At 40.2% G+C, this 21,065-nt stretch overlaps 1 protein-coding gene across 1 annotated transcript; it reads left to right on the top strand.

Moving 5' to 3' along the window:
• The first annotated feature begins 1,919 nt into the window (after positions 1 to 1,919).
• On the top strand, positions 1,920 to 20,719 carry LOC109405483 (homeobox protein goosecoid). Its single transcript, XM_019678571.3, has 3 exons — positions 1,920 to 2,401; positions 4,121 to 4,401; positions 17,053 to 20,719. Exons 1-3 carry the CDS (start codon positions 2,083 to 2,085, stop codon positions 17,284 to 17,286), a joined length of 834 nt encoding a protein of 277 aa, XP_019534116.2. The 5' UTR covers positions 1,920 to 2,082; the 3' UTR covers positions 17,287 to 20,719.
• Positions 20,720 to 21,065: the final 346 nt, after the last annotated feature.

Raw genomic sequence — 21,065 nt, 5'->3', positions numbered from 1 at the left:
TTTCTGTCCAGTCCAACAAAGTTCCTGCAACGCCATGATGTCGAAGTTGCGGGGATGCAGTTCGTCGTAAATTATCTTGTCACATCTTGCAAAACCTAGTGACTTGCAATTCCATGTTCCAAGTTTCCAATCGTAGTCCTTATTTCGTCGCGTGGGTCTTTGCCGATTGTATCGAGTCGTATTTTCTCCTATGTTACTCGCAATGGGGATTTTTACGGGTGGCTTATTGGGCCTACGCCAACACTCCTGTCTCGCCGGAGGGCCATCATCGTGTTAGTTCTGTTTAACCGTAGTGTGGCCAGCAAAAAAAACACCTGTAGAAGGCCGGCAGGGTACCCGGGTACCCACGAAATGGAAATGATCATATCTCAGCGATTTTTCCACCGATTTTAAAAGTTTTTGCCTCATTCAACTCAGAAACTCATTATCTATCGAGATCGTATTTGGTTGGACCGGTCCGATCACCATGGGTACCGGAAAATCCGGATTTACGGATCCATGTTTTTATACAATACAATATACGGGATTTTCGGTAGGTTAGTAGCAATTTCGGTACCAAGCATCGTAAAATTGCTTTGGCATATTGTATCTGACTGGCCTGGAATCATAAAACGTGTTGACTTTGAAACTGTGATTTCGGAACACGCTTCTCGTGGGGCCATGGTTGACCATAAACACTTTAAGATATCCTAGCCTTAACAATGTGGGTTTCAATATGGTATAAGGACATGCTCCCAAAAATATGGATTTTCCGAAAACCACGGTGATTAGATCGGTCTAACCAAATATTTTCCCGATAGATGATGAGTTTCTGAGTTGAATGAGCTAAAAATTTCCAAAACCTATGAAAAATTGACGGAGATATGATCATTTCAATTTCGTGGGCACCCGGGTACCCTGCCGGCCTTCCACGTAATAAAAAAATGCAGGAGCCCTTCCCCCTGTCCCTCCTAACTTTAAAATTCGGACAACCCCATTAATAGATGTATATTCACGAGTTCTAAGATCTAACAGAGTTCCAACATCCTAGTCTCAACAACCATTAAAATATCGAGATTTGAAATTGAAAAAGGTACCCGGGTACCCTGCTGGCCACATAAGTGTTAACGTCCCAACCAACACTGGGACGATCACGTTGATGGGGCTACCACCTTGGATCTAGCTGGGCGTGATGCAGCATTTCTTACTCAGCCGCTGGATGCCAGAACAGACGCTGTTTGAGCCGCACCTCCTTGGTGAACAGACGCTCGGGTCATACCTCCTGAATCTAGCTGAAGTCAGAAGGACAACAGTGCCCAGGCTGCACTACCAGCTAAGCACACAACTCTTAGCTTGTAGCAACTAGTACGATATAGTAGAATTAGAATAGAATACATGTAGGCGCTGTAGAAAGTGTAACTTCAGCTGTCTTTTGTAATCGCTCACGTAGTGCCCAAGTGGACAATAGAGCTGTAAAATAGGTTAAGCGGCCAAGAATAAAAAAAAAATATGGCACTAATATAATTTTAGTGGGGCCCTTTTCGACTTTAATATTGCTTTAATGAAATGTTTAAGGTAATGCAGCATCAAAAACACTATTTTATATAGTGCTATATAGCAAAAATAATGCACTATATACTTCGTGGTTACTTGGGTACCCTTCTTATGGGTGTAAGAAGGGTGAAAAACGATCACTGACCCACACTAATGTATTCTAACGGCCCTAATCTTCTTGCCAATGCGATTAACATACTTAATCTTCCAATCGTTGTGATTTATATAAAATTGTTGTATCTCTGATTCACATGCGCAGGCGATTGGCAGATGGTTCGTCTTTATCCAACCGCTTCCTTTTTGCGTACGTCAAATGCATGACACCGAGCCCCCTCGCCTCATAATGGCAGTGAGCGGTAATGTTAAACGTTACAAATTAACTTTTTTATCAATCACGACGGTGATCACGGAAATTTTTATCTGCTCTAAAGAGATTAAACCGATTAGGAATTAGTCGAATCAATAGTGAAGTAGTTGTAACTTTTTGTGCATTTCGCTAATAAAGCGTCAATCGGTTTGAGCATTAGTTCGCAAGGAGTGCATTTCAAAATGTTCGGTAACGAGCATTTGGAAGATCCCCGAGTAGCGAAAGAAGAACCAGACGTGCAAACAAATTTATCGAAGGACAAATCACCTTTTGTGTCGATTTTCACCATTGAAAGCATACTAGGACTGAATTCGCAACTGTCTAAAAGTTCGATCAACGATAAAATGCTATCATCGCTGGATACTAGACAAATGCCGCAGGTGTTGGCCCCAGATGGCATAAAAAATAGTCCAACGAACTATTTTCACTATTCTGGAATAAATCCCCTCCACCAACCTGCCTCCCCAGATATACCCCTTCTATCAACCAATTTACTAGGAAGTAAGTAGATACTGCATGTAGCCAATGAATGAATCACTGTAAAAAGGAGTGGCTTTGGAAATTGAGTGAAAAAAGCTTTAAATTGTTTTGATAGTTAAACGTTTATATTGAAAATCACATATTTAAAAGCATTGCTTTAATAAGTTTCTATGCAATACGTTGCAAGTGAGACTTCAAAAATCAAAACAAAAATATGCCAAGTTTCTTCTCCATTTTAAATTAGAGGAACTTGTTATATTTTTGGCAGCTCTGTTTTCTTCGCCAGGGGCTGTTTATAAAACCTGTTAAACTCGAATATGGCCTAAATACTTTCCCTATACCAAATTGAATTATGCACCCAACTTGAATTATAACAATCGTACATTTTTATTTTCTTCGATTTGTTGATAATTTTTGATAAAGGTGCTTTTTGAGTTTTGTAATACATACGATGCTCAATTCAGCTTTAACATATTAAGGGCATTCGCTTAACAGCGTAACCACTTAAACGCTGATTAAATGTTATCCCGATTAAACATCGCGATCACCAAGACAATATTGGATTATTTCATTCGCAATTTCATGAAACATTTCAATAATCAGATAATCATGGCTTACACAGTTATTTATTCTGTTTAGTGAATCCCCTAATTGAAAAGTTTCCATAGAATTGTTGTTTATTGAAAAAAATAAAAATTTCCCTTAGACTGACCAGAACCGGTGCCCATACCCTAGCTCCCTGTAGATCACACTGAAATAAATTTTGTTGTCGTTTCCACCGAATCCATGGTAGTATTAAGAACTGTACCAACAATTTTCAACCGAATGCAAAATTCTGTTAATTGTACTGAAACATTGCCAATATTACCATGCGTGTATTACTGTTGACTAAAAACATTCTTGGTTCTACTATTTGGGCATTGTCATTTCGACCATGTAGACTTGAATGTTGCGCGTCTTAGATAAACATGGTCAAAAATACAATGTCAAAATAGTAACATCAAGAATGTTTTTAGTCAATGGTACTTTACGCATGGTAATATTGACAATGTTTCAGTACAATTAACAGAATTTTGCATTTGGTTGAAAATTGTTGGTACAGTTCTTAATTTTACCATGGATTCGGTGGAAACAACAACAAAATTAATTTCAGTGCAACAAGTCAATTAATTTGAGCCAACCAAAGTGGTGTTCATCCTATTTTATTTTACCCGGCATGATAATTATTATTGTAGTATTTACTATGTGATGGTGGATCAAGTCAAGGATCAAATCTCCTTATTCCCAAAATACGGTATTTTGTTAAAATTTTAAGAAAATATAACATTTTGAAACACACAATACCAATCAAAAATACAAGAAACTTTAAAACAAAACCAATTGAATATTCTCTGACTTTTAATGAACCATGTGTTCGAAGGGGGATCAAAATCAAAATCATACGGCATACATACAAACAAATTTTTAAAAACTTCAGCAATGATTTGGCGTCCTAAAAATGTATAGACTTGCAATACAATGTTATAAATGTCTATTGTCATCTGAACTTTCGTAGAAAGCCTCAACAGATTTCACAATACTAAAATTCTTAAAAATATACAAAAAAAAAACATAACTAGCATGCTGCTACAAATGTTCCTGTTCAAAGTCGCTCGTTTTTTCCCCATTCACGCTGAAGATCAATTATAACAGACTTTTACAATTCTCTAATCTCCTTTATCATTGTGACCATGAAAACAGTCACATATCCTTCGTCGTGCCACAGCTACATGCAGCATGATTTATTTGCCGCACAGCTTCATTCGCCGGTCGGGCTGGTGTCCTGTGATGGCAGCTTTCGGCCGCGATACCCCTTTCTCAACGCCGACACCCACATCAAGCGGAAAAGAAGACATCGCACCATTTTCACCGAGGAGCAACTAGAGCAGCTCGAGGCAACCTTCGATAAGACACACTATCCAGATGTGCTTCTGCGAGAAAAACTGGCCGTGAAAGTGGATCTGAAGGAAGAACGAGTCGAGGTGAGTAACTTTATTGTGTCCTACGATCATACGTATACTGTGTATTAGCATCCGTGTCTGCCCCGTTAGGGCTTTTTGCAGAGAACAGTTTTTACTTAAGTCCCAACTATTGAAAGTCATTGCATATGATTTTATCAGTTCATAATTATCTAAATAATACGATTTTGGGTTGGTAAATGATAGGTAATGTACATTAGTATGGTACACGCTTGTATGGAAAAAATAAATCCTCGCTCCAGTCAACTTTTTAGATCCCATTTAGGTCCCATATGAACTGTACAAAATTTCAGCGCAATCGGTGAAACTATAATTTAGCGCAAGCGGTTCAAAGTTTTCATAGGATTTACTATGGGAAAAGTTACACTTTCAGATAAAAAATCCCAGAGGTCGTCCCTTGTCTCCTTAATTCAAATCGATCATTGTTTCCTGTAGAAAAATGAATTATGAAATTTTCCTTCGAAGACCGCAAAACAATTGGATGCTGGTGGAAAAAGTTATTGATTTATTACCGATTAGTGATCCAACGAACGGCTTTTTATTTTGTTTTATCAGCAGCACTGCTGCTGCCGTTGTTGCATGGGGTGGCGGGAGGCATCACCGCCCCCAGAAACAGCAGCAGCCAAGGCAGCAGCTACAGTGCTGCTAATAAAACAAAACAAAAAGCCGTTCATTAGATCACTAATCGGTAATAAATCAATAACTTTTTCCACAAGCATCCAATCGTTTTGCGGTCTTCGAAGTAAAGTTTTATAATTGATTTTTCTACAAGAAAACATTGATCGATTTGAATTAAGGAGACAAGGGACGACCTCTGGGATTTTTTATCTGAAAGTGTAACTTTTCCCATAGTAAATCCTATGAAAACTTTGAACCGCTTGCGCTAAATTATAGTTTCACCGATTGCGCTGAAATTTTGCACAGTTCATATGGGACCTAAATGGGATCTAAAAAGTCGACTGGAGCGAGGATTTGATATTTGTCCCATACTAATGTACATTAGGGTGGCTCAAGAAATCATTTTTGCTCCACATCGCTCATCCGGTTTATAACCAGATTCCATGCCGCCTCGTAACATTATTTTTTATAATGTTTATATTTATGTGTATTTTAACTTAAGCTAATTCTACACTCAACATTTAAACTGATTTGGTTGACATTTAAAACTACACAAGCCATTCTGTGAGGACTCACCACCTTTGGCATCGCAAGGTGACCGAGCATCATGTGCACTGCACACGAATTGTTCAAGCGGAGTTTGCCTAGGCATGCCGGAGGTTCAGCAGTGGGCTCTACTGGGCCTCTTCAGAAAAACCACACATCCGGAAGCATCAACTCTGTACAAGCGAATCGGGACCGCTTCCAAAGTGCCGAAGCCTGGTCAGGAGTGCCTCGGGCACATCAGGAGCAAAGCCAGTAAGTTCCTGATTACGGCATACTGGCGCGCGCGATGGAACTGGTCAATGAGACGGTACACTCTTAGATGACCGAGGAGTAGAGGTGTGCTGGTGACGGCTTACTCCTATCGGGAGTAAACTCTGCAGAAGAAGCGGAGTAGAAGGCCACCTCGCCAGGGAGTGCAAATCGACACCAAAGTGTCTGATTTGCACGGCGAACAAAGGCCACGTGGGCTTAAGTGCCCAAGCATAAGAGGACAGAACGGCCGAAAATGACGCAGGTCACACAGTTGAACTTGAATCACTGTGAAGCCGCGCAGCAGCTGTTGTGGCAATCCGCTTCGGAGTCGAGTACAGACATCGCGCTTCTTTCGGACCCATACACATTGGTCGGGCTCCATACAAAGGGGCGGCCAAAACTCTCAAAAAACGAAATTGATATTTTTAAACTTTATTTCACCTTATAACAAAGATAATATATTGTAGTTTTATGATTCCTTATTGAAAGTATACCAGTTTTTGTATTTCAATGACATTTTCACTGCCAAAGTGACCTAAGTCATAAAATTAAAAAATGATTTTTTCGAAAAAAAGTGAAATGATAATATTATGAGAATGGAATATATGTTTTATGTTATCCAGCTTATGAGCGCTTATTATTGGACTATTTGAATGCACGTATGGTGCAAAATTAATATGTCACAAAACTTTTCAAATTTTCATATATTGTACCTTAGGAATTTTGGTAATATTTAAGTTAAGAAACGGTTCGTGTCGTCACGTGTCGCCGCAATTTCGAATAGTACATCTTAAACATCATGCTTAGGGCTGCATAAAAACGTTTAAATATTTTGCAGAAATTTGCTGTTTTTCAAATTAGAGCTATTTAAAAAAGTCATATTTTTTCATATATTTTACGTTATTTTTCCATTTTTGACTAACATAAAATTTATCTTCCCACATTTTTCACACGTTTTGAACAAACTTGATTGGATTTGATCGAAAGATGATCATTTAATTAAATTCAAATTGATTTTCCAACAGAAAACGCAAAAAAATGTGGGGTTTACTGATTTTTACCGTTTTTGAAATTATTGAAGTTACGTAATTTTTGAATACTCCTTTTTAAACACTAAAAATACTATATAACATATCTAGACAACCTATAACTTCGATTAAACACATAAAAAGAGTTTTGGCCGAACTTTATCTTTTTCCGACCATTGTGCCATACCGCAACCCCCCCCCCCCCCTCAACCCCCCAACCCCCCCAATAATGGGAACTGGGTAGCGGATAAGGCCAAGAAAGCGGCAATCTGTACGACCTGTCGGTACCCGGTCTAAGAGATAATTTACACGACGTGTGAGGGCTTCGCGATTGCGAAGATCGACGGGGTCTACTACTGCAGTTACTATGCCCCACCCAGGTGACCGATAGACCAGTTCTCGTCCATGCTAGACTCACTGGCAGTAGGACTGAGTCCCTTGGTCATCGGTGGGGACTTTAATGCGTGGGCAGTCGAGTGGGGCAATCGCTCTACGAACGAGAGAAGTTGAGCTCTACTCGAGGCTAATGCGGGATTAAACGATGAGGTTGCGAATGTCGGCAGTGCAAGCACATATAGCAGGAACGGTGCGGAGTCCATCATTGATGTGACCTTCAGAGGCCCGGGTCTTAACCCTAGCTCAGACTGGAGAGTTGATAACGGGTACACGCATAGTGATCACCTGGCGATTCGATACAGTATCGAACATGGCGGTAGACGGCAGCAGTCGAGGATAACCGACACTCACCGAGGATGGCTAACCTCGAGTTTCGATAAGCCGGCATTTGCGGAGCGACTGCTCATGGAGCAGAACACCGATTACCTGTCTAGCGACGGTCTAGTTGATACCCTGAGACGAGCGTGTGATGCGGCAATGCCGAGACGGTCCATACCCAAGAATGGACGAAGACCGGTATACTGGTGGTGTCAAGAAATCGCGAAGCCCGGCATCCTGGCACAGGGCAAGGAGAAGGATGCAAAGAGCCCGGACCGATGAGTTGAGAGCGGAGCGAGAAGTGGCATACAGGGCGGCAAAATTGGGACTGAACATAGAGATCAACGAGCGTAAGCGGGCGTGCTTCGATGATCTCTGTCAGACGGCCAACACAACCCCCTGGGGAGATGCCAAGCGGGTTCCGATTCGTTCGTTGGCGGCTCGTTAGATGGGCTGTCTCGATAGTTGAATGTTCACTGGTTGGGGCAAAACCCAACTAAAAAGCACTGTCAATATCAAAATCGATGTCAAAATGAGTTTGACGTCTGACCGCCGTCGCATCAAAGCTCCTATATACAGAACATTTGTGCAAGTATGTGAGTGTTTCGTGACGTATTTCTCGCTGCTTGCATCTGCCTAGAGCATTGTGATCAGTTGTCAGTTGCCCCAACGAACGAACACGATTCGCTAATCGGGGCGCAGTCGTGACCCAACGAGCGAATCCTCTCTGTAGTCATGTGCAAAACGAAATGCACATCTGCACCACCGGAACGCTCTCCCGTGATGCTGCAGAGGATTGTGAAAACGTTGTTCCCGCACCACGTTGCGAGACCATCCCGGTCCGTGTGAGGTTCCCCCAGTGACGAACGATGAGTTAGCCGCAATTGCGAAATCACTTAAGCTGAACAAGGCCCCGGGCCCGAATGGCATTCCGACGGTGGCTATTAAAGCGGTCATCGAAACTAGCCCTGATATGGTCAGATTGGCTATGCAGAGATGCCTGGCTAGAGGCGAGTTTCCGGATAGGTGGAAAAGGCAGAAATTGGTTCTATTGCCCAAGCACGGGAAGCCACCAGGCCAATTTGCCTATTAGACACGGCCGGGAAACTGCTAGAGCGGATCATTCTGTCGAAGTTAATGGTCTATACCGAGAGGACGGACAACGCGGTGCTTTCAGAACGCCAATTTGGGTTCCGCAAAGGTAGATCGATAGTGGACGCCATTAGGTCAGTGACAGGATTGGCTGAAGTAGCGCTGCAGAAAAAGAGGAGAGCAGGCTTGTCCGCACTGAGCGCATGAAAATTCTGCTCTTTTGATTTACACCACCAAAACCATCATATTTATGCAATCTTCCTATCTTACCTGATAGAATGATGTTTGAATATCGTGAATGTCATTTCAAACTGTCAAAAAATCGCACCGCAGTGCCACACTGTGCGTGCAAAGAGAATTTCACCCGGGTGAATTCACCCCAGTGAATTTCTCTTTGCGCGCTCATTGCGGCACTGTGGTGCGATTTTTTGACAGTTCGAAATGACATTTAGGATATTCAAACATCCTTCTATCGGGTAAGATAGAAAGATTGCATAAATATGATGGGTTTGGTAGTGTAAATCAAAAGAGCAGAATTTTCACGCGCTCAGTGCGGACAAGCCTGGAGGAGAGGCATACGGTTCTGCATGATCGTCATGCTACACGTTAGAAACGCCTTTAATAGTGTTAGCTGGGCTGCCATAGAAAGCCCCATAACTCGCTTAGGTGTCCCGGCTAGCCTAAGGCGTATTCTGGGAAGCTACTTCCAGAACATGGTGCTGATTTACGACACGTAGGAAAGCCAAAAACAGTACAATGTCACCGCGGGGGTACCGCAAGGATCAATCTTGGGCCCGGTACTGTGGAACGCGGCATATGACGGCGTATTGAGACTAGCACTACCACCGGGAGTAAAGTTGGTTGGCTTTGCTGACGATATTACCCTGGTGGTATACGGTGAGTCGGTTGAAGAGGTGAAATTGACGGCAGCGCATGCGATAGACTTAGTGGAAGGCTGGATGAGGTCGGGGCAACTGACACTCGCACACCACACGGTGTGTTGAAACAGGATTATTATCGCACTTTCATGAACCTAAAATATTTTTTCGTTATAAGTTAGCCTTAGCTGTGTAGATTAAGATTCTGGAGGTTAAAAAATCTTTCATCGGGAAAAATGAAAATAAATTCGATTTTAGTATTTTACCACTTTTTTCATATAATATGGTGTATTACGCAAATCTGATGAACCTAAACTCCGCTAGAAAAAGTCCCCTTTCTAATAATAAATTTAAAACTATTTAGAGAGAAACGAATACAAAAGTCTTTACAACGAGTTTAAATTTGTTTGGCGTTCGTTTCATGTGCCCAGCCCACCGCAGTCTGCCGAAAGTCATAAATCATTAAACCAATATGGTGACTTAATAACGGTATTTGTTTAAATTCATGTAAACTGTCCAATTAAGTTATTTTTGAGCAAGTTTAGCAGAAATACTGATAGCTCCTCGAATATAATAAGAACTATTAAGTATATTGTGCTCTGATTTTGCAGGGCTCGATGTTTTATTAACAAGTGAAAATTCATCCTATGAATACTTTTATTCGCATGTTGGACACATAGGGTCGATTTCTTCACCCTGGCTTAACCCCTTCGGGACGACTTTTTTCACCAACCTCGCCGCAGTAGAACGCGTCAGCGAGATGCAAATGACCGAACCGTCCTGAAAGGGTTAAGCGTTAAACCAGGTTTAACTATATAAGTAAGCCTGGTTTACCGGTTAATCCGAGGTGAAGAATTCAGAGAATAGCTTTTAATTACTCTTTCGGCACACGCCTTTGATACACGTACTTTAAATTAAGCATATGTAATATTTTTTTTACAGTGAAATCAATCAATGTTTGATTGAAATAGTTTTCAATATGATGATGAAGAACCTGGGCGTGTTAGTAGAATACATGTACGTAAAAAGAAAATCAAATCAAGTACACCTTGTCCTTTTTTTACGTCCATGCATGACTTAGCGACAAAAACTTCTGCCGCCGAGAAAATGAGCAAACTCAACATTTTTATATTTTTTAAAACATCTCCGTGATTAAGAGAAGTGTACAAAAATATAAAAATGTCTATTTTAATTATTATTTTGGCATTAGATTTTTATTTCGCTAAGCCAATAGTGGACGTAAAATGAGGTTTAGGTGTACTAGACACTGAAGATGACCTAACAGTTGAGGTCGAACTACGTATCTGCCAAAGATTGCAAAATCTTAGTGGAAATATAAGAAACACTACTTAACGATTTTCTTTTTGCTTAGTTTTAGATATGTTCATGTTACATTGTTGTTAATGCTGAGAAAAAAATTAACTAAATTTACAGATAAAATAAAAATTGAAAATGTAGAACAAGATTATGAAGACATCAATGTTTTGGAAATGTCAGAAAGTAAAGAAAACAACAAACAGTGATGTGCAAAGTGAGGAAATATTGACGCAATTTGAGGTTTCAATACAACAGTTTAAGAACTGTTATTAGTTCTTCTGTGCTTCATTTAGGAATCATTGGATGATATTGATACATTTTGATTGCTTAATAGTTATAATACATGGAAGATGGTTGGAAGGTATCGATTTTACGGGTTACTTTTGTAATTCAACTCTAATGGATAGTTTCCCCTTTGTAAGTACAATGCAATGTTTTTTTTTCAGTTTTCTGACTAGTCGTTTTAATCACTATTCCTTTTTTGTTTCGTTTTTATCACGCTTTAAGAACAAGTGACATTTCTCCCCATACTGAATCTGTTGTCAAACTCACTTTGCAAAAAAGAAGGAATTTTACTAGGGAAAAAAGAAACTTTATTTTATGCAAGCATAACGTTGAAACCATTAAAATGCATAAAGTTTTTATCAAGACCAAAGTGTTTTATAAAAAATCTACAGATAACCCAGACGAACATAGAAAAAAATCACTGCACGAGACTACCATTATTGAAATTCATCAGGTTACTTTCAAATTTATTTGTTTCGAATATATTTTAGGCTTATACTATAAGATATCATTCACATTGACATATATTAAGTATGCGTTGCATTTGGTAGGGTAAATTCCTAATAAAAACTTGTGATGTTTTGAAAAAGATTTCAATAAAATTTGTATAATTTTCCTTGAACAAATGATTGTTTGATTAAATCAAATTGTTATGACATTCAAATTGCTTATCATGACTATTTAACCCTAAAAGGGATACCTGGGGTCCATTGGACCCCAGGCGCCTTTCAGAGCTCGTCTTTGATGGAACACACTCAGCGAGGTAACAAAACTGAGGCCATGAAGGTATCCCTTTTAGGGTTTATATCATGTTAACACGCTGTTTCATCTTACCCAGGTGTACCTTATTTTAAACCAAATGTTGAATAATCATTTTTGAATACATTAACATAATATGGCAACGTCAATCTCATGTATTATTTTAGTATTTGAGACGTCAACAGGTGAGACTACTCACTGAACGTAATCCACAGTCCTTGAAAATTTTAAGATTTTGTATGGACAAAAGTCCTCAACAGATCAGAGGCAAAACTTTTACAAATAAGTTACACACGCTCAGTATAGTCGACTCATACTTTTTGGCAAATAACCATGTGGATGTGGTTTGACATGCAAAGTATGTGCAACTAATACCCGCCATTTCAGGCAAATTAGCACATTAAGAATATGTGCTGCAAATGGTATAAGTCACATGTGTATGGTGCTTCCTCAAATGTATGAGTCGCACTAATGGGAAGTATTTGTTTACCTCCATTACGAATACTTATTTACCAGACATATGGAAGGAATGTAGAGTTTTATGATTTATGACTTTCGGCAGACTGCGGTGGGCTGGACACATGAAACGAACGCCAAACAAATTTAAACTCGTTGTAATGAATTTTTCACTCGTTTCTCTCTAAACAGTTTCAAATTTATTATTAGAAAGGGGACTTTATATAGCGGAGTTTAGGCACACCAGATTTGCGTAATACACCATATTATATGAGAAAAGTGGTAAAATACTAAAATCGAATTTATTTTCATTTTCCCCGATGAAAGATTTTTTAACCTCCAGAATCTTATTCTACACAGCTAAGGCTAACTTATAACGAAAAAATATTTTAGGTTCATGAAAGTGCGATAATAATCCTGTTTCAACACACCGTGCACCACAAGACACAGGTGATGGTGGTGAACAACCGCAAGTCTGCACAACAGGCAGTGGTCACCACGGGCGGATGCTCGATAGTCTTGTCGCTCACTGAAGTTTCTTGGAGTCATGGTCGACGACAAGTTGAACTTCAGTAGTCATGTCGAGTATGCTTGTAAGAGGGCGAGCGTGGCGGTTACGGCATTATCTAGGATAATATCAAACAGTTCGGCAGTTGTCTCGAGTAAGCGAAAGCTGCTAGCGTCAGTAGCGGTGTCCATACTACGGTATGACGCCGCCGCATGGTCGAACGCGCTCAAAGTGAAGAGGAGTGTTGACAGACCGGAGAGCACACATAGGCTAATGTGTCTTAGGGTGGCCAGTGCATACCGGACCGTCTCAAAAGACGCGGTATACGTGCTAGGGGGCATGATGCCGATAGCACTAATGCTGGCCGAGGATGTTGAGTGCTAAGAAGAAAGAGGTACAAGAGGAGCGCGACGAAACGCCAGAGCTTCGTCCATGGTGAAATCGCAGAGAGTCTGGGACTCTTCGACCAAGGGTAGATGGACACACAGGTTTATACCGAGCGTGTCCCGGTGATGTATAGGCCCCATGGCGAAGTGAACTTTCACCTGACATAATTCCTGTCGGGCCATGGGTGTTTTAGGTGGTACTTGCACAGGTTTGGGCATGAAGATTCGCTCTCATGTCCGGAGTGTGCAAATAGGGCGGCTCTTCGAATACCCGCGCTTCGCGGAGCAGAGGTCAAGCATGTGGGAGGTATGCCGGTAGGGATACGACTCCCGATAACATAGTAGAGAGGATGTGTACAGGGGTGGACGAGTGGAACGCCGTGTCGGTCACGGTATCCAAAGAGCTTCAAACATTATAATTATCAGAAAATCACTGTGGGAAAACGGCGTTTAATTTCAATCGACCGTAACATTTTACCAAGTGCCTAAGAGGGTTCGTTGAACCCTGGTAATCTTAGACAGCTCTCTTAGTTACAACTTTGCCGAAGAATGCATTCAAATCGGACGACTTACCGTCCGAGTGTCAGCAAGGGAATCTAAGAAAATTGCGCAACTGCATTAGGGTAATTTTCCAATCGTTGCACGGCTAAAAATTTGCCAATTATTGCACACCTCATAAGAATAACATGGAATGTGCAACATTAGGCGAGTTTTTAGCCGTGCAACAATTGGAAAATTACCCTATTATTATTAATATTTATTATTGACACTTTACTACTCCTGTGGCATTCGTGCTCGACGCACTTACAGTCCTTCTGAGGATCTTCCCAAAATAGTCCTCTGGAATTTCAGAGGCAACAGACATACGATTGGATACACGATGAATGATCCTGGGATCCTACCAGGGTCCTACCGGTATTCTACCAGGATCCTACCGGGTTCATATCAGGATCCTAGGGGCTATTGTTCATAAACCACATAGACCAAATTTTGACCATCTCTGACCCCCCCCCCCCTCCCCCCCTCCTCACCACTCGTAGACTTTTTTCCATACAAAAATTTTGGAATTTGTATGGAGCGTAGACTTTGGCTAGAGCTCCCCTCCCCCCAAGAAGTCTAATGGATTGAGGGTTTCAGCAAAATTTTGTTGAATTTTGCCGAGCTAAAGGTTTCAGCAAAACTTTTGCTTAAATTCGGCAAAAATTGCAGATTTGTTCAGTTAACTCTGATCACCAGTAACGTTTTGATGAAATTCAGCAAACTTTGCTGAAAGTTCAGCAAACTTTTCTGAAAGTTCAGCGAAAAAATTTGAGGGACCCTTCAGCTCGGCAAAATTCAGCAAAATATTGCTGAAAGCATTTGGTGTGTAGATACGCAAGGGAGCGATAAGATAAATTGTGTGGCTGCGTAGTCGTGCGGCTAAGGTCACCAAGCCTTTAGCCGCATCGTGCTGAGGAGCACGGGTTCGATTCCCGCCGCAGCTGTCAGGAAGTTTTCGGCTGTGCCACTGGGCGTTGCATGCTAGTCCGTTGCACAATGTGAAAAAATAGGTATAAAACGCGAATAAACTCAATATATCTGCTCGGAGTGAATGGATTTGAATAAATTTTTGACACAAACTGTAAAATTCTCTATAGTTTTAGATAATTCGCCGCACGATGCTGGAAGTCAATGTATTTAGCTCGTTTTACAAGAGTTTTTCACCTTTTTCGAAAATTTCTGAAGTGCAAAATAAATGTTTTTTTTAAGTCGTGATTATGTAAAAACTTCCGTAATATCGAATGGAGCTGATTTGGCTCACCGCACGGCTTTAAAAATTGAAATATCTTCAAATAACCCCGATATCCCCTATTTCTTTGAAATTTCACATGTATCTCCCGGGGTGGAACGCAATCGATAAGAGCAGGACCAAACCTATGTTAAATTGCCGATACTATGGAAGTTTTTACACAAATACGAGTTAAATAAGTCATTTATTTTACGCGCCAGTCGGGAATAGATGAGGATTTTCTCAAAAAGGTGTATGATAGAGAGTGTGGGGTAAAACAAGCTAAATTCACTGATTTCCAGCATCGTGCGGTGAATGACACCCTCCTTATCTGAAACTGTAGATATTTTTGCAGTTTGTGTCAAAAATTCATTCGAATCCATACACTCCGAGCAGAGATATTGAATTTATTCGCGTTTTATGCATATTTTTTCCCACTGTGCGTTGTCTAGTGTCGTGCTTCCTTCAAAGAGCAAATAGCTTACTGGAATGCATTAAAACGTGTCCGTGTCTTTTAAATTGAACAGAAATTGGTTTAACACAATCACAACAACGATATTCTTGTCTAATGTCATGGTCTTCAACGGCTATTAAATAGTTGAATAGTATGGTGCTGTCCATAAACTACGTAGACTCATTTTTGGTTACGCAGACACCTCCCCCCTCCTCAACCGTAGACTTTTATCCATACATTTTTTTTTTAATTTGTGCGGACTGTAGACTATTTGTATGGACCAGCCAGCCTCCCCATTTGACTCCCCCTCCCCTCATTAGAGTTTATCAACAGGATCTAGATGAATACTACTACTAAAAATAAATAAACTCGTTTAGTCACAGGCAATTTTCGTTTTTGTAAATACGTCTCTGGAATAGGGCATCCTTATTTTGCAAAAAATGGAAATGCTAATACAGGTATTCTTCGATATAACGTACCCTCGATATAGCGTACCCTCGATATAGCGAATTCGATATAACGTACATTTTGCTTCGATATAACGTACAACATTGAAAAAAAATATTTTTCCCACGAATAACCCTTAGATAAACTACGAAAACACTCAAATCAATGTTTTGTTGCAGCATTAGCCTTGTTACCCAGAATAAGCGCAATTTGGGGAAAAAATTAGTGTACGTTATATCGAAGCAAAATGTACGTTATATCGAAGCACAAAAATCGAAATGACTTTTTCGTCAAAACTCAAGTTTTTCATTATTGGTTTTGTGAATTTCACCGAAATCATTATTTGGGTTTAATTTCACGTCGAATACATCAATACTATTAAATATATCGAAGAGTACCTGTAGTTCGTTATTGGAAAATTGGTTCCTGAATAGGCCTGAAGTTCTGTAAAATTGTCGGTGACTAAAAAAACCCAATTTTTTTTTCGACGAAAAAAAACTCTATTCTACTAAAACCGATGATTTTAGACCCCAAAATGACCAAAAATGCACTTTGAATTGCGATATCATTACTTATTTTAAGTTATTTTAGATCTGTTGAAAAAAAAATCAGCATTATTGATCAATTTTTAAGATCAGGAGGAAACCTTTCCTATTTGGCTCAAGAACGAGTAGAGATATCGCAGTTCTCAAATTTTTTACCAAATAGGTTCCTAAAACGCATTTTTGGCCCACTAGGGTCCTAAAATCACCGTTATAGCGTATAAAATAGCGTATTTTTTCGTTAAAAAAATGTTTTTTTAGCCCCACACAATTTTTGAGATCTTTGGGCCTCTTGACATACGGACTTCAAATGTTGACATACACGCTTAAGTTAAACGATCAACTTTCAACATTTCCACAATTTTTGCAAAATAAATTAAATCAGCAGGAGGCTAACCTATTATTTTGTTCAAAAAGTTAAGTAACCCTTGTTTTTTTATACCTTTTCTATTTAAAAGCTAATAAAGGCGATCCGCAAGTGCCAAAAACTTTGGTGGACTTATTAACTTAATATGAGAAAATGTTCTGACTCATTCTTCCATTTTTTCACCACATAATCTCCCAATTGATATCTCCTAATTTATACCGCTGTACTTTTTCTCAGGTATGGTTCAAGAACCGGCGGGCCAAGTGGCGAAAGCAAAAGCGTGAGGAACAGGAGCAGTACTCCAATTTCGACATCAACAACAAAATTCGCAAGTTCATCAACATTCCTGTAAACACGCAGGAAAAACTTCGCCAATTGCAATCCGAAATGCTATCGTCGAAGGATAAGATGGTTAGCAAGTTTGAAGACATGAGCACCAGTGACGATGCCTCCGATGTGGAAGTCGTATGATGAGGCAATGATGGCAGTTCAAGAACGAAGACGATGATGACGGCTGCTTATAGTGCCCACGTGGAGGAAGGGGTTGCTTATGATTTTCCAATATCATGCGGTCGAACATATTGTACATAACTTTCGCATAGTTTAAATTATTCTCTCGTCTGTGTTATTGTGTGATATAAAACACGGCTTCCGTACTTTAGAAGCTGAATCAATCTTAAATACACTCGTCTTGATAAATAATGATTGAAGAGTGTAGTATTTCATAATTCACAATTCGTGCTAAAAGAGTTTAAACGAATTGTCGGAGTTTTTGAGGTGTGTTGGCTTTGTAACATTCCATCAATATAAGCACAAGAAATATATGAAGTAGCTTTATAAATTTGTATAAATAAAATGCATTATCATCCTAACTAAGAACTAACATCCAGACGAACAACGTCTTTTTCATACATTCCTGATTTTATCTCTTCGATTAGGAGAATATAGCGTACCAAGCAACTTGGGCAGTGGCTGGTATTTTGGGCAGTTTTTCGCTATAACTCAGCTAACCAATTGACTTGAAATTTTGTTCACGGCTAAATAGAATCTTGTGCCATTTGGGCAAGTGTACCTATTTTGGGCACTTGCAACTATAACTAAGTCAATGTTATGCCTAATAACTTAATTTTTGGCACACGGTGAGATATGTACAATATCAAACCCGACAATATAGAGTGTTTTTGTATGCTCAACAACATGCCAGAACATCCGAAACATGTAAAAAAAATCTTGGTTAAAAGTTATAATAAAAATGATTTTCTACAATTCTTCATGCAGCGCAACATACACGTGGTCTGTACTACTACCCGAATTTGAATTTTGAACGGACACGTTTAACGTTTCCAGTGAGCAATTTGCTCGTTGAAGAATATATGTATGACATCAGACACGGAGTAGCATGCAACGCCCATAATAAACGCTTCGCTGTGGTCTAGTCAACATGGATAGACTCCGAAAACTTTTTTCCCGGCTATCGCTGTAGGGGAGATCGGGGCATTATGAACACCTCTGTTTTTGTTGAAACCGTTGACTTTTATGTTAAACTTTCAATGCATAAGTGTAAAGTAAAGGTTGATTGTTCTATTTTTTAATTGTGTCAAAATAACCAAAATATCTTCAAAATTAAAAATCATTTTTCATTTGATGGAACAGTTACAATTTTGAAGCAGAGGCAAATAAGGTGTGTGCTGGATGAGTACGACTGGATGTCGGAATGCTGCCTTTATCAGTCTAGGGTAAATCAAATCGGCAAGTTTGGCTTTTCCCGACGTTTCGGCTTTTTATTAAGCTTTTTTCAAGGGGTAAGCTGTCAATCGTTCCTCGTTACATAAAGTATTGCCAGATTTTTGGGAGCGAGCTTCTTGTATACAATTTTGTACATTAGTTCTACAATTTTAGGACACTGGGACACTATGGTAATTATCAACGACATGACATCCTATGTAGGTGACTGAGGTTTGCACAGACAACAGACGTAACACCTAGCGTAACACTCACCAAAATTATTTGGCACATGTATTTAATGAACAATATAATTCTTCATTTGATTTCCGCGATCCTTCCACCAGAGGTGCTAGTTTTCGATCGCTTTGATCTTTGTCAGTGATGCAAACGAGCATTACAGGCGATTTGTATAGAAGTGTACGTGTTAAACAAACGTCAAATCGCAGTTCACCATGACCGACAGTGTATCGCGCGGTTCTATCAATAGGTGGCAGTGCGTTCATGAAAAAGACGTCGGGCAAAAGTTTTGATGAATTTGCTCTAAGAGTTACGTCTGTTTGTCTGTGCTTTAATTAACATCTATATGGTTTCGCATTATGCGTTTTACCCTGTGTTTGCTACTTTCAGTAAAAATGAAATGGCAATGTCGAGAATCATGCCTCGAGCGACAATTAACTTCCTCTGATGATGGGATCTCCAGTTAGCCTGGTGGTTAAGGCTATGGATCGCCAATCCGGAGACGACTGATTCGATTCCCGTTCCAGTCCGGAAAATGTTCTCGTCTCCCTGGGCATAGAGTATCATTGTCCTTGCCTCACAATATACAAATTCATGCAATGGCAGGCAAAGTAGGCCCTTCAGTTAATAACTGTGGAAATGCTCAAAAGAACACCAAGTTGAAGAGAGGCAGGTCAAGTCCCAGTGGGGACGTAGAGCCATAAAGAAGAAGAAGAAGATGGTTCTCTGGAATGCTTATTCGATACACACTTCCCAAGATGTGTGGACATTACATCTTCGGATGAACCTGATAAATATCAATTGAACTTGCACTAAATCGCTTTGCTCCTTTGTAATCTCCAAAATGTGAATACTTTAAACATGTTTTGATAAAACTGCTTGTTTGCAGCCTTGCTATTCCCAAATCTTGGCGGGATAATACTGTCAAGTTTATTCCGGGAGTGGGTAATGCATCGTGTGAATATCAGACCTATCAGTTTGACATCTTTTTTAATGATTAGAACGCTTTGTCGAGCATCACACCCGTCCAGTGAATCAAAATTCAACCATCGCGCAACAATAACGACAATGTCGCAACCTGAATTTGTTGCGACATTCTACCCAATGCGACATAGGTTTGTCCCAACTTGAACAAACTAGGACAAAGATCGTGCACCACGAGTTTAGAGATTTTTAAGGTTTGCATTGTGATTTTCGAGCGGTAACGTCGAGACAGTAAACACTGCAACACTGCTGCTGGAGATGTATCATCAAAAAAGTTCGATCTTGGGTTAGTAATAATTGATTATTCACGAGTTGAAAAGTGCGCAACAAATTCCACCTCCGTTTTGTCTGCAACAAAATTTTTCGGGATCATGTCATTATCTGTTACCAGTTGGGATAAAGAGTAATCGCCGCGTCTTCTTTGTTGCTTGTTTTGTGCCTCTTTTGTCTGTCAATTATCTTCACTGCACCCGTCATTATGTCACATCTCGACATTTTTTTTATTCGTCAATCACTTAACCTAATTTACAGCTCTATTGTCCACTAGGGCACTGCGTGAGCGATTCCAATTTGAAGCTGTACATACACTTTGTACAGCGCCTAAATGTATACTATTTTAATTGTACTATATCGAACTGGTTGCCGTTGCGCTGCTTTTCACTCTCTACCTTATCATGGTAGAATGATGAGAACGAGGATGTTGATGTGTGGCGGTTGGTTGTTCCTGTTTCCAGTCCGATTGGGGGTCCATTATGGGTTGCCGTTCGCCGATGTCCAAGTATCCGGGTTCATTTGAGCCATGGGCTCACAAGAGGGACAGTGTCAGCTGCTCCCAGGGGGAAAGAGCAACTGACGAAAGTGCCGGGGCTGGGATCGAACCGATGACCATCTGCTAATGAAGCAAACGTGTAGCCACTACGCCACGGGTCCCGGCTTTCTCGGTATTATGTCAAGCAGCGATTAGCTGCTAGCTTGTAAAAGTGGACAGAGAACGTCGGAATGGTCCCTGTGGCCGGAGTTATTCCGGTGGGTCACTGGGTCAGATTCGTATAAAAAGGGCTGTTTTTCGGTACACAGAGTTCTTTCCATTATGATTCGCTATAAAACTCACTCTATTTTCACTAAAACTTATACCTCTGCAACCAAACAATGTTTCCATACAGTTTTTGACCGTTTAGGAACTACCGGATGTGGCCACCGGACATAATCTCCGGAGGAACCTGCCACATACTGTATACTGGGGTATACAACCATAACCCATTTTTTGCAGCTCTATGTATTGACTTTAGCGGTATAGTGTCTTA

This window comes from Aedes albopictus, chromosome 1, assembly GCF_035046485.1.
Source record: "Aedes albopictus strain Foshan chromosome 1, AalbF5, whole genome shotgun sequence".
Taxonomy (NCBI): domain Eukaryota; kingdom Metazoa; phylum Arthropoda; class Insecta; order Diptera; family Culicidae; genus Aedes; species Aedes albopictus.
This window is presented reverse-complemented; position numbering and strand designations above follow the sequence as displayed.

Excerpts from the sequence above, each read along its gene's own strand:
- LOC109405483 (XM_019678571.3), top strand. The coding sequence starts at position 2,083 with ATGTTCGGTAACGAGCATTTGGAAGATCCCCGAGTAGCGAAAGAAGAA. Across the intron at positions 2,402-4,120 it reads ATCAACCAATTTACTAGGAA|TCACATATCCTTCGTCGTGC; the intron begins GTAAGTAGATAC and ends CCATGAAAACAG. Across the intron at positions 4,402-17,052 it reads TGAAGGAAGAACGAGTCGAG|GTATGGTTCAAGAACCGGCG; the intron begins GTGAGTAACTTT and ends ACTTTTTCTCAG.